The sequence below is a fragment of the Triticum urartu genome, chromosome 7, assembly GCF_003073215.2.
Source record: "Triticum urartu cultivar G1812 chromosome 7, Tu2.1, whole genome shotgun sequence".
NCBI lineage: Eukaryota > Viridiplantae > Streptophyta > Magnoliopsida > Poales > Poaceae > Triticum > Triticum urartu.
The window spans coordinates 80,290,483-80,305,276 of record NC_053028.1 but is presented as its reverse complement, the minus strand read 5'-3'; the positions used below and the strand labels follow the sequence as shown (position 1 = coordinate 80,305,276).

At 44.3% G+C, this 14,794-nt stretch overlaps 1 protein-coding gene across 1 annotated transcript; it reads right to left on the bottom strand.

The window, feature by feature from the left end:
* Positions 1 to 18: 18 nt before the first annotated feature.
* Positions 19 to 3,086, bottom strand: LOC125518916 (dehydrodolichyl diphosphate synthase CPT3). The gene is made up of 3 exons (XM_048683807.1): positions 2,924 to 3,086; positions 1,408 to 1,474; positions 19 to 1,297 (listed from the first exon to the last, which is right to left on the bottom strand). Exons 2-3 carry the CDS (start codon positions 1,429 to 1,431, stop codon positions 413 to 415), a joined length of 909 nt encoding a protein of 302 aa, XP_048539764.1. The 5' UTR covers positions 1,432 to 1,474; positions 2,924 to 3,086; the 3' UTR covers positions 19 to 412.
* Between the last annotated feature and the right edge of the window lie 11,708 nt (positions 3,087 to 14,794).

The window sequence follows — 14,794 nt, the reverse complement described above, 5'->3', positions numbered from 1 at the left end:
CAACAAGCTTCTTCCAGCTATAAAAACGAGACAAATTTAAATTATACTCCCTCCCTCCCAAATTACCTGGAGTACTAATGAGCGCTGATCATATATCGCTGACGCTTTACAATTTTCTCGAATTGGCTTCTTAGTTCAGGCTAAATGGCAAGCTATTGCCACCGTTTAACACAACAATACACATGGTTCCCATAATTACAGTCTTCATTACACGAAAAATAATAAGGGCCAACTTTCAACAGGTTGCTGTTACTATCTTTCCATGGTATCTGCTTATCTCCTAACAAAGGAGATGAGATCCCTTATTCACAGACTGACGCTTCTCTGCCAGCCTTCTGATCTGTTATTATTGTAGTATCTTCTAGATGATCATATGCATATATCACCTTACGAGGGAGATGAGATCCCTCACTCACAGCTGCTTCTTCGCCAGACCTTTATTCTGCTCAATGTACGGGTAGGCTCTCTGGTACTGCAGTATCGCCCAGATGAGGTGCCTCCAGGAGAACTCAGGCCAGAGGGGGTCCGGGTTCTGCAGATGACTAAACGTTGTCTGCCACAGGAGGAAGTTGCTCAGCCGGGTCTCGCCCGAGGTCCGGATCACAATGTCCGGGTCCGGACAGCCGGCGCTGTACATGTGGTGATCCAGGTCGGCCACCGAGATATCCGAACGTGCGCCGTCATTTGCGGGGCGGCCATTGCGGCCGCTGGCCTGCTGCCCCTGCATCATATCCCTCCGTTCTTTGCAGAGCTCGGTGACGGCGTTGGCGATCTCGGAGGTTGAGTTGTACGGCATGCAGACGGAGAAGACCAGTCCTGTGTTCTCGGCGGTGCTCGCCATCAGCTTCTGGGCTGCCAGCCGCACTGGTTCGGGAAGCATGTCCAGGTTCCCCCAGAAGTTGATCTTGCAGTTGACCTTGTTGATGACATTCTTGTTTTCCAACAGCTCGTTGATCTTTTCCTCCATTAATTCCATCAAGGTCTTGACCTCACTAGGGTCGCGTTTGAAATTGTCGATGCTGAATGCATACACCGTGATGTACTTGACACCCATCTCGTAACAGTAGATAAGACTTGCCATTAGAGCAGAGAAGCCCACGCTGTGACCGGTGCCTTCCTTGATACTTCTGGACTTGGCGTATCTGCGGTTCCCGTCCATAATAAACGCGATGTGTTTAGGCATCGGGCCGTATGAGAGGACAGCTATGATGCACTTGCGTAGAAAATTCTGCAGACTTTCAACAACACCAGACACAATTATCTCATCAGGCTTCTTCTCAGTCAACACCTTCGGGTCCTGGACCAACAAGATAAATATGGCACATCAGTGCTTTTACCAAGTGTCAGATAAAGTGAAGATGACAGCACAGCAAAAAACGAGTCAGAGCTGTTTGAGGATCTTATTACATGGCTAATAAGTGAATCAAGCATTTCCACAAGTAGGGGTCAACCAAGCAATGCACCGGTCTCAAACCTGCAAACAGGAAAAAAACAGAGGTTTCAGACTTCTTTGCATGGGAAAGGTAAACAAGTGAACGATCACCATCAGCAAATGTGTGCGAGATGTATGTTATAAGTACTACAGGATTAAGTGAGATCGACACTGAGAAGAAAAGCAGATGTCAAGGCAACAGTTCATGGCTTATGCTTCCCCCAGGACTTTTTTTTTTTTGAGAAGACACCGGGGGGCAAGACGCCCCACCTGAATATGTATTTCTCACGCTGCAAAGCAGCAAACTTAGAGTCCTGGGAGAGTACAGATAAGAGTTTTGTGGCTTTCTACCCAACAAAAGTTCAGGCAGGGAAAGAAATAAGCAGAACTACAGGGAGATCACAGGTCCAGGTTTTGGAGGAATGGGCCCCAAACTGCCAGGTCTCCATGGTTTTCAGTCTTCAGGCGGAAGGACCAAAGTTTGAGGTCGCTGGCAGCAGCAGCGACGGCACGGCTGACAGCAGGACGTTTGCTTCGGAACACCACATCGTGCCGATGATTCCAAATTCGCCAAAGAAGGAGAAGTCGCACAGCAGGCCAGTGCTTTTGAGGTGCAAGAGGAGGAGACGAGTCCTCCCAGATATCGCCGCAGCGAAGGCCACGGTCGACGCCAAGGGCACACCAGACGTGCGCGACGCGGCAGCAGGTAAAGAGCAGATGATCTGTTGTCTAGGACTCCCTGCCGCAGAATTCCCCCAGGACTGTATGAACACGCATACAAAAAGAGACGTGATCCTTCTTGTACTACCAAATAGGTCCTACAGAAAAATTAGAACTGGGACGGAAAGACGGACTCCAGACTTGCAGCACCAGATTTCAGCTGCCCAAAAGATCGCCTAAAGTGACACAACGATGAGGCCCCCTGGGCTTGATTGAGACTAGCAGCCAAGGTTTTCGAGTCGATGATTGACGAGTCGTTCTGGGGTAGAGACTCTTGATGAGTCGTGCCTGGCCGATGGACTAGTCGAGAGGTTGAATCGACATCTGGCAGTGGGACTCATGGACTAGTCGACGACTAGTCGCGCGACTCAAAAACAGTGCTAGCAGCAACAGCTAACAGGGCACCTATATCCTGACAACAACATGTAAACAACCTCCTGAACAAGCAACTTTCCTGCTGAAACTAGCCTACGCACATAGCACAAAGCATGTTTTCTTTTTCTTTACTCACTCACATGGTCAAATTCCTACCGGGCAGAAGCTTCAAAATTGCTGCTCAGTCACAACTAATTCCGACCGGATAGCCTATAAGCAGCGCCCGTAACGATCAGGACGGGATGGCCAGCAGCAGCTCAAGAAAAGGAAACGCACACGCACGCACCGCATACACATCAACCTCATGGCTATTCCATCGAACACTTGGCCGGCACAGGCAAGCGGCTCGCAGCACACCCATGCAGCGACCACGGAGAGAGGTCAGCTTCAGCTCACCTGCGGGATGACGGTCCGGGGACGGAGGAGGGGCGCCGCCGGGGGGGCTCTTGGAGGAGAGATCTGAGCCCGAGGATGCGAGTGGCTCAGCTTGCAAGAAGAGGAGAAGAGGCGGCGGGCGATCTTGTAGCGGGTGGCGGGCGGGCGGGCGGGGCAGCGAGTGGCGGTGAGAACTGGCTGGCAGTTGGGCTCGTGCGGAATCTCGGCAGGACGAGAGCGACGGCGGGGGAGGGGGACGGGGGACGGGCGGCGCGACACGTCCTGATAGCTCGCGAAGATTCCTGCTGTCTGTTCCGTTGTGTGCGTGGCGAGCCGACGGCCACGGGCCCCGCGCGCCCACAGCGACGACTTCGGCCTTCTCCTGCTGCTTTGGGCCCCCTTTTCCTTTTTTTTCTCTCTTGATTTATTTGTTAAGTTTAGAGCAACTCCAACGGACCGATCCAAACGGACGACGTTTTTATCCGCATTTTGTCTGTTTGTGCCGGCCCGGCGGACACAAACGTCCGGCGCTGTGTTTGGGTCGGCGCGAGCGCCCAACGCTGACGCGACCCATTTCGTCGGCGCGCCAAAAAAAATATTAGGAGCGGTTTGAAAATAAATACATGCATTTAATTAAACATAAAAGCCGGCCACGAAGGCCGGCGAAAGTCCACATTACATTAATTAATACACTAAAAACTAGACGACGCGCTATCCTAGGCGTCTTCGTCGGCGGCGGCGTCTGCGTCGGGACCGGTGAGGTCGATCAACGTCGGTGTAGGGCCGGCCCAGGGGAACGTCGTGTTTCAGACGGCGGTGATGTCAGGCTTTGCCGCCGCTGCCTGCACCGCCGCTGCCTGGACCTGGCGCGCCTCCTCTTCGGCCTCGCGCTCGAGCATCTACACGCGCTCGCCCTCCCAGCGCTCCCCGGCCAGCCAAACACGGAGCCAGTGGTCGAGGTAGGCCGCCTCCTGCTTCTCCGTCGCCCCGAGCCAGATTGGCGGAGCGCTGACCCACTCCCGCACTACTCCGGTCTAGGGGTAGCGCTCGCGGTAGGCCGGCTCCTCCGGCTCGGCTTTGGGCGGGGACGGCGGGACCACCGGTGGCACGACGCAGTCGCCCGCAGCGGAGACCTCGAAAGTCGCCTCGTCCGCCTCCCTCCACCGCTCCTCCTCCTCGCTCTCCTTGATGGCCGCCTGGTAAGCGGCCTCAGCCTCCTGGTCCTCGTCGCGGATGACGAGCGCGGGCGGCGGCAGGTTGTGGTCGATGCCGCGGACGGCGCGTCGCCTCGCCTCCTCGTGGTCGAAGGCGAACCATCGAGTCCAGTTGAGCGAATCGACGGTGAAGTGCGGGTCGGCGCGCTGCTCCGACGTCAGCAACGTCCGTCGGCGCCGCACCTCCTTCGCATGGGCCCTCGCCGTCCGCGGCGCCGCTGGCACTGGGATCCTCTCCGGATCCAAATGCCAGTCATGCGGCAGCGTCACGTCCAGGTATGACAGAGGCACGCGATGGTGCCAGTGCCACTCGGCCTAGTGCAAGGGCACGTTCATGCGCTGCTGATACGTCTCCGTCGTATCTACTTTTCCAAACACTTTTGCCCTTATTTTGGACTCTAACTTGTATGATTTGAATGGAACTAATCCGGACTGACGCTGTTTTCAGCAGAATTGCCATGATGTTGTTTTATGTGCAGAAAACAAATATTCTCGGAATGACCTGAAACTCCACGGAACATCTTAGAAAAAAATAATAAAAAAATCATCGCCAAAGATGAAGACCAGGGGGGCCACACCCTTCTCACGAGGGTGGGGGGCGCCCCCCTAGGGCGCGCCCCCTACCTCGTGGGCCCCCTGGATGCCCTCCGACGCCAACTCCAACTCTATATATTTGCTTTCGGAGAGAAAAAAAATCAGAGAGAAGAAATCATCGCGTTTTATGATACGGAGCCGCCGCCAAGCCCTAAAACCTCTCGGGAGGGCTGATCTGGAGTCCGTTCGGGGCTCCGGAGAGGGGGATTCGTCGCCGTCATCATCATCAACCATCCTCCATCACCAATTTCATGATGCTCACCGCCATGCGTGAGTAATTCCACCGTAGGCTTGCTGGATGGTGATGGGTTGGATGAGATTTATCATGTAATCGAGTTGGTTTTGTTAGGGTTTGATCCCTAGTATCCACTATGTTCTGAGATTGATGTTGCTATGACTTTGCTATGCTTAATGCTTGTCACTAGGGCCCGAGTGCCATGATTTCAGATCTGAATCTATTATGTTTTCATGAATATATGTGAGTTCTTGATCCTATCTTGCAAGTCTATAGTCACCTACTATGTGTTATGATCCGGCAACCCTGAAGTGACAATAATCGGGACCACTCCCGGTGATGACCATAGTTTGAGGAGTTCATGTATTCACTATGTGCTAATGCTTTGTTCTGGTTCTCTATTAAAAGGAGGCCTTAATATCCCTTAGTTTCCAATAGGGCCCCGCTGCCACGGGAGGGTAGGACAAAAGATGCCATGCAAGTTCTTTTCCATAAGCACGTATGACTATATACGGAATACATGCCTACATTATATTGATGAATTGGAGCTAGTTCTGTGTCACCCTATGTTATGACTGTTACATGATGAACCGCATCCGACATAATTATCCATCACTGATCCGGTGCCTACGAGTTTTCCATATACTGGATCTCGCTTATTTACTTTCCCGCTACTACTGTTACAATCACTACAAAATACCAAAAACATTACTTTTGTTGTATTTACTTTTGTTGCCGCTACCACCACTATCATATTACTGTGCTACTAAACACCTTGCTGCAGATACTAAGTTTCCAGGTGTGGTTGAATTGACAACTCAGCTGCTAATACTTGAGAATATTCTTTGGCTCCCCTTGTGTCGAATCAATAAATTTGGGTTAAATACTCTACCCTCGAAAGCTGTTGCGATCCCCTATACTTGTGGGTTATCAAGACTAATTTCTGGCGCCGTTGCCGGGGAGCATAGCTATATTCTCTAAGTCACTTGGGATTTATATCTGCTGGACACTATGAAGAACTTGAGAGATCCAAAAAGCAAGATCTATCCCTCAACTACGAGGGGAGGTAAGGAACTGCCATCTAGCTCTGCACTTGATTCACCTTCTGTTATGAGTAAGTTTACGACACCTACACCTGCTTCTGTTATTCGTTCTGATATGTCGCATGTTATTGATGATGTCACTTCTGCTATGCATGATACTTATGATGAAACTGCTTCTATGCATGATACTACTGTGCCCCTTGGTGAATTTCTTGATGAACAAATTGCTAGGGCTAGAGAAAAAGAAATTATTGAATCTGAATACGATGATGATAGTGAAATATGCGTGTTATTCCTGAGGGTTATCTTTTTGATATGGAATCTTCTGCCGCTATTTTAGCTTGCAAAGATAGATATGAGCTTAAGAGGTTATTAGTTAAATGGAACAAATAATTGATATCTACTACACAACCTTCTTCTTGTAGACGTTGTTGGGCCTCCGAGTGCAGAGGTTTGTAGGATAGTAGCAAATTTCCCTTAAGTGGATGACCTAAGGTTTATCAATCCGTAGGAGGCGTAGGATGAAGATGGTCTCTCTCAAGCAACCCTGCAACCAAATAACAAAGAGTCTCTTGTGTCCCCAACACACCCAATACAATGGTAAATTGTATAGGTGCACTAGTTCAGCGAAGAGATTGTGATACAAGTGGTATATGGATAGTAGATAATAGTTTTTGTAATCTGAAAATATAAAAACAGCAAGGTAGCAAGTGATAAAAGTGAGTGTAAACGGTATTGCAATGCGTTGAAATAAGGCCTAGGGTTCATACTTTCGCTAGTGTAAATTCCCTCAACAATAATAGCATAATTGGATCACATAACTATCCCTCAACATGCAACAAAGAGTCACTCCAAAGTCACTAATAGCGGAGAACGAACAAAGAGATTATGGTAGGGTACGAAACCACCTCAAAGTTATTCTTTCTAATCAATCCGTTGGGCTATTCCTATAAGTGTCACAAACAGCCCTAGAGTTCATACTAGAATAACACCTTAAGACACAAATCAATCAAAACCCTAATGTCACCTAGATACTCCAATGTCACCTCAAGTATCCGTGGGTATGATTATACGATATGCGTCACACAATCTCAGATTCATCTATTCAACCAACACAAAGGACCTCAAAGAGTGCCCCAAACTTGTACCGGAGAATCACGACAAAAACGTGTGCCAACCCCTATGCATAGGTTCATGGGCGGAACCCGCAGGTTGATCACCAAAACATACATCAAGTGAATCACGTGATATCCCATTATCACCACAGATATCCACGGCAAGACATACATCAAGTGTTCTCAAATATTTAAAGACTCAATCCGATAAGATTACTTCAAGGGGAAAACTCAATTCATTACAAGAGAGTAGAGGGGGGAAGAAACATCATAGGATCCAAATATAATAGCAAAGCTCACGATACATCAAGATCGTATCACCTCAAGAACACGAGAGAGAGAGAGATCAAACACATAGCTACTGGTACATACCCTCAGCCCCGAGGGAGAACTACTCCCTCCTCGTCATGAAGAGCGCCGGGATGATGAAGATGGCCACCGGAGAGGGATTTCCCCCTCCGGCAGGGTGTCGGAACGGGTCTAGATTGGCTTTTGGTGGCTACGGAGGCTTCTGGCGGCGGAACTCCTGATCTATTGTGCTCCCGGATGTTTTTAGGGTATATGGAGATATATAGGCGGAAGAAGTACGTCGGTGGAGCTCCGAGGGGCCCACGAGGCAGGGGGGCGCCCCCCCCCCTCCACCCTCGTGACCTCCCCGGAAACTTCTTGGAGTAGGGTCCAAGTCTCCTGGATCACGTTTGGTGAGAAGATCAAGTTCCCGAAGGTTTCATTCCGTTTGGACTCCGTTTGATATTCTGTTTCCTCGAAATACTGAAATAGGCAAAAACAACAATTATGGACCGGGCCTCCGGTTAATAGGTTAGTCCCAAAAATAATATAAAAGTAGAAAATAAAGCCCAATATAGTCCAAAACAGTATATAAAGTAGCATGGAGCAATCAAAAATTATAGATACGTTGGAGACGTATCAGGCATCCCCAAGCTTAATTCCTACTCGTCCTCGAGTAGGTAAATGATAAAAAGAGAATTTTTGATGCGGAGTGATACTTTGGCATAATTTCAATGTAAATCTTCTTAATCATGGTATGAATATTCAGATCCGAAAGGTTCAAGACAAAAGTTCATATTGATATAAAAATGATAATACTTCAAGCATACTAATTAAACAATTATGTCATCTCAAAATAACATGGCCAAAGGAAGTTCATCCCTACAAAATCATATAGTTAGGCTATGCTTCATTTTCGTCACACAAAGATGTTCCCAACTTCTATACCCCCGATGACAAGCCAAGCAATTGTTTCATACTCAAATAATCTCAAACTTTTTCAACCTTCACGCAATACATGAGCACGAGCCATGGACATAGCACTATGGGTGGTATAGAATATGATGATGGGGATTGTGTGGAGAAGACAAAAAAGGAGAAAGTCTCACATCAACGAGGCTAATCAATGAGCTATGGAGATGCCCATCAATTGATGTTAATGCAAGGAGTAGGGATTGCCATGCAACGGATGCACTAGAGCTAAGAATGCTCAACAAAAAAAACTAGTGGGTGTGCATCCAACTTGCTTGCTCATGAAGACCTAGGGCATTTTGAGGAAGGCCATCGTTGGAATATACAAGCCAAGTTCTATAATGAAAAATTCCCACTAGTATGAACAAGACAACTTATGAGACTCACTATATGAAAATCATGGTGCTAATTTGAAGCACAATATATGAGACTCACTACATGAAGAACAAGGTGCTACTTTGAAGCACAAGTGTGGAAAAAGAGATAGTAGCATTGCCCTTTTTATTTTCTCTTTTTTGGGGCCTTTCTTTTTTTCTTTTTGGCCTTTCTCTCTTTTTTTTGATTGGGCAATGCTCTAATAATGATGATCATCACACTTCTATTGATTACAACATAATGATTACAACTCGATACTAGAACAAGATATGACTCTATATGAATGCCTCCGACGGTGTACCGGGATGGTGCAATGAATCAAGAGTGATATGTATGAAGAATAATGCATGGTGGCTTTGCCACAAATACAATGTCAACTACAAGATCATGCAATGGTAATATGACAAAAGTAAAGCATGTCATGATGATGATGATGATGATGATGGAAGTTGCATGGCAATATATCTCGGAATGGCTATGGAAATGCCATGATAGGTAGGTATGGTGGCTGTTTTGAGGAAGATATAGGGAGGTTTATGTGTGAAAGATCGTATCATATCATGGGGTTTGGATGCACCGACGAAGTTTGCACCAACTCTCAATGTGAGAAAGGGCAATGCACGGTACCGAAGAGGCTAGCAAATGGCGGAAAGGTAAAAGTGCGTATAATCCATGGACTCATCATTAGTCAAAAGAACTCATATACTTATTGCAAAAAATTAGAAGTCATCAAAAATCAAGTACTACGCGCATGCTCCTAGGTGGATAGATTGGTAGGAAAAGACCATCGCTCGTCCCCGACCGCCACTCATAAGGATGCACAAGCCAGGTACACTTCATGCTTCAAATTTGTTACACAACTTTAACCATACGTGCATGCCACGGGACTTGCTAACTTCAACACAAGTATTTCCCAAATTCACAACTACTCAACTAGCACGACTATGATATTATCACCTCCATATCTCAAAACAATTATCAAGCATCAAACTTATCTTAGTATTCAACCCACTAAAAAGAAAGTTTCACATATCTTGAATACCAAGTATATTAACATTAAGCAAATTACCATGCTATTAACGACTCTCAAAATAATCTAAGTGAAGCATGAGAGATCAAGTTTCTTTAAAACAAACCACCACCGTGCTCTAAAAGAGCTAAGTGAAGCACTAGAGCAAAAATTATCACGCTCAAAAAGATATAAGTGAAGCACATAGAGTATTCTAACAAGTTTCAATTCATACATGGCTCTCTCAAAAGGTGTGTACAGCAAGGATGATTGTGGTAGACTAACAAGCAAAGACACAAATAATACAAGACGCTCCAAGCAAAACACATATCATGTGGTGAATAAAAATATAGCTCCAAGTAAATTACCGATGGAAGTGGACAAAAGAGGGGATGCCTTCCGGGGCATCCCCAAGCTTTGACTTTTTGGTGTCCTTGGATTATCTTGGGGGTGCCATGGGCATCCCCAAGCTTAGGCTCTTTCCACTCCTTGTTCCATAATCCATCAAAAGAATTCACCCAAAACTTGAAAACTTCACAACACAAAACTCAATAGAAATCTCGTGAGCTCCGTTAGAGAAAGAAAACAAAAGACTACTTTAAGGTACTGTAGTGAACTTGTTCTTTATTTGTATTGGTGTTAAACCTACTGTATTCCAACTTCTCTATGGTTTATAAACTATTTTATTAGCCATAGATTCATCAAAATAAGCAAACAACACACGCAAAACAGAATCTGTCAAAAACAGAACAGTCTGTAGTAATCTGTTACTAACGCAAACTTCTGGAACCCAAAAAATTCTACCAAAATTAGAAGATCTGGGCAATTTGTTTATTGATCAGCAGCAATTGGAATCACTATTTTATCACGTTCTTGTGATTTTTGACAATTCAGGCACTGAGCCCAAAGATTCTGGAAATTACAGCAAGATCAAATAACTATCTTCCAAGAAGATCTAATAGGTTTAACTTGGCACAAACACTAATTAAAAAATAAAACCACATCTAAACAGAATCTAGATGGATTATTTATTCCTAAACAGAACCAAAAACAAAAAACACAAAATAAAATTGGGTTGCCTCCCAACAAGCGCTATCGTTTAACGCCCCTAGCTAGGCATGATGATTTCAACGATGCTCACATAAAAGATAAGAATTGTAATATAAAGAGAGCATCATAAAGAATATGACTAGCACATTTAAGTCTAACATACTTCCTATGCATAGGGATTTTGTGAGCAAACAACTTGTGGGAACAAGAATCAACTTGCATAGGAAGGTAAAACAAGCATAACTTCAAAACTTTAAGCACATAGAGAGGAAACTTGATATTATTGCAATTCCTACAAGCATATGTTCCTCCCTCATAATAATTTCCAGTAGCATCATGAATGAATTCAACAATATAACCAGCACCTAAAGCATTCTTTTCATGATCTACAAGCATATAAAATTTACTACTCTCCACATAAGCAAATTTCTTCTCAGTCGGAATAGTGGGAGTATCATAAGAGACTTGAATACTATAAATTGTTTCCACATTAAAAGAGTAATGTTCAGAGAAGGGGTATTCATAATCATGACAAGTTTTATAAATATAATCACTACTTTTTATAGCATAAGTATCATCATAATAATCATCATAAGTTGGAGGCATGCTATCATCATTATAAACTTGCACATCAAAACTCGGGAGACTAAAAATATCATCTTCATTAATCATAGCTTCCCCAAGCTTGGGACAAACATTAATTGCAGCAAATATATTCTCAAAAACATCATCTTCATCAAACATAGCATCCCCAAGCTTGGGCCTTTTTCATATCATAAGCATAATCATTCTCATAATTAATAGTATGGATAGCACCAATAGTATAGCAATTATCATATTCTTCCAAGCAAGTGCCAAAAAGATTTTCAAGATCATAAGAAATATCATTATCTTCCACAATTCTAGTTTCATGAGGCACAATATTAATAGGAGCAGCACTATTTGGGGGAGGTATCTTTTTGCCTCTCTTCCTTTTTCTTTTCTTCTTCTTCACCACATCATGTGTGGGTTCAATCCTCTTTTTGGAGCTCCTTATTAATGAGATTGGTTGAATAGGAGGCTCCTCCTCGTTACCTGATTCATCATAAGAAATAATAGGAGGATATTGGGAAGTCTCTTCCCTTTCATTAGTATTCTCTTCATCCTCTATTTGTTTTCTTTTCTTTATGTAATTGGCAATATAAGGATTTTCAATGCAATTCACTGCACAAATACATATAAATATTCTCTAGATCAAAATCAAGAACTCTATCAAGATTAAACTTTGGAATACCCTCAGTTATACGTTTCATTTCTTCATAACCCAAAAGAAGGCTAAGCTCTTTATGATGCTCAAGGGTAATCAAATTATCACAATGTTTGGACACGACTTGATCATGAAACAAATAGCATTGGAGCTTTAAATGACCATGTTCATTGCAAAGTTCACAAGGGGCACGAAAAATATTGAATCTTTCAGCACATTCATCTAGCTCTTCTTGCAACAATTTAGTTTCTAAGTACTTATGCCTCTTGCAATATCTATCTTCCCTATTTGGTGTGTACTTGCAAACCCAATGCACTCCACAAAAATTGACATGTTTATAGGAGACATTTTCATCATAACTAGTGCAATCATCATTAGTACTATGGATATTCAAGGAGTTCATACTAACAACATTGCAATCATGCTCATCATTCAAAGATTTAGTGCCAAACATTTTATAGATTTCTTCTTCTAGCACTTGAGCACAATTATCCTTTCCATCATACTCACGAAAGATATTAAAAAGGTGAAGCGTATGAGACAAACTCAATTCCATTTTTTACAGTTTTCTTTTATAAACTAAACTAGTGATAAAACAAGAAACTAAAAGACTCGATTGCAAGATCTAAAGATATACCTTCAAGCACTCACCTCCCCGGCAATGGCGCCAGAAAAGAGCTTGATGTCTACTACACAGCCTTCTTCTTGTAGACGTTGTTGGGCCTCCAAGTACAGAGGTTTGTAGGATAGTAGCAAATTTCCCTCAAGTGGATGACCTAAGGTTTATCAATCCCTAGGAGGCGTAGGATGAAGATGGTCTCTCTCAAGCAACCCTGCAACCAAATAACAAAGAGTCTCTTGTGTCCCCAACACACCCAATACAATGGTAAATTGTATAGGTGCACTAGTTCAGCGAAGAGATGGTGATACAAGTGGTATATGGATAGTAGATAATAGTTTTTGTAATCTGAAAATATAAAAACAGCAAGGTAGCAAGTGATAAAAGTGAGTGTAAACGGTATTGCAATGCGTTGAAACAAGGCCTAGGGTTCATACTTTCGCTAGTGTAAGTTCCCTAAAAAATAATAGCATAATTGGATCACATAACTATCCCTCAACATGCAACAAAGAGTCACTCCAAAGTCACTAATAGCAGAGAACGAACGAAGAGATTATGGTAGGGTACGGAACCACCTCAAAGTTATTCTTTCTAATCAATCCGTTGGGCTATTCCTATAAGTGTCACAAACAGCCCTAGAGTTCATACTAGAATAACACCTTAAGACACAAATCAATCAAAACCCTAATGTCACCTAGATACTCCAATGTCACCTCAAGTATCCATGGGTATGATTATACGATATGCGTCACACAATCTCAGATTCATCTATTCAACCAACACAAAGGACCTCAAAGAGTGCCCCAAACTTCTACCGGAGAATCACGACAAAAACGTGTGCCAACCCCTATGCATAGGTTCATGGGCGGAACCCGCAGGTTGATCACCAAAACATACATCAAGTGAATCACGTGATATCCCATTATCACCACAGATATCCATGGCAAGACATACATCAAGTGTTCTCAAATATTTAAAGACTCAATCCGATAAGATTACTTCAAGGGGAAAACTCAATTCATTACAAGAGAGTAGAGGGGGGAAGAAACATCATAGGATCCAAATATAATAGCAAAGCTCGCGATACATCAAGATCGTATCACCTCAAGAACATGAGAGAGAGAGAGAGAGATCAAACACATAGCTACTGGTACATACCCTCAGCCCCGAGGGAGAACTACTCCCTCCTCGTCATAGAGAGCGCCGGGATGATGAAGATGGCCACCGGAGAGGGATTTCCCCCTCCGGCAGGGTGCCGGAACGGGTCTAGATTGGCTTTTGGTGGCTACGGAGGCTTCTGACGGCGGAACTCCTGATCTATTGTGCTCCCGGATGTTTTAGGGTATATGGAGATATATAGGCGGAAGAAGTACGCCGGTGGAGCTCCGAGGGGCCCACGAGGCAGGGGGTGCGCCCTCCACCCTCGTGACCTCCCCGAAAACTTCTTGGAGTAGGGTCCAAGTCTCCTGGATTACGTTCGGTGAGAAGATCACGTTCCCGAAGGTTTCATTCTGTTTGGACTCCGTTTGATATTCTGTTTCCTCGAAATACTGAAATAGGCAAAAACAGCAATTCTGGGCTGGGCCTCCGGTTAATAGGTTAGTCCCAAAAATAATATAGAAGTGGAAAATAAAGCCCAATATAGTCCAAAACAGTAGATAAAGTAGCATGGAGCAATCAAAAATTATAGATACGTTGGAGACGTATCAATAATCACTTAGAGATAAAATGAAACCCGACCCTGCTTTTGCTACTTCACCTATTTGTGCTCCTGATAAGGATTATGAATTCTCTGTTGATCCTGATATAATTACTTTGGTTGAATCTGATCCGTTTTATGGCTATGAATCTGAAACTGTTGTGGCACATCTTACTAAGTTAAATGATATAGCCGCCTTGTTTACTAGTGATGAGAGATCGCGTTACTTTTATATACTCAAAATATTTTCGTTCTCATTAAAGGGTGATGCTAAGATATGGTTTAATTCTCTTGATCCTGGTTGTGTGCGTAGTCCCCAGGATATGATTTATTACTTCTCTGCTAAATAATTCCCTGCTCATAAGGAACAAGCTGCTTTAAGGAAAATATACAACTTCGTGCAAATTAAAGAAGAGAGTCTCCCACAAGCTTG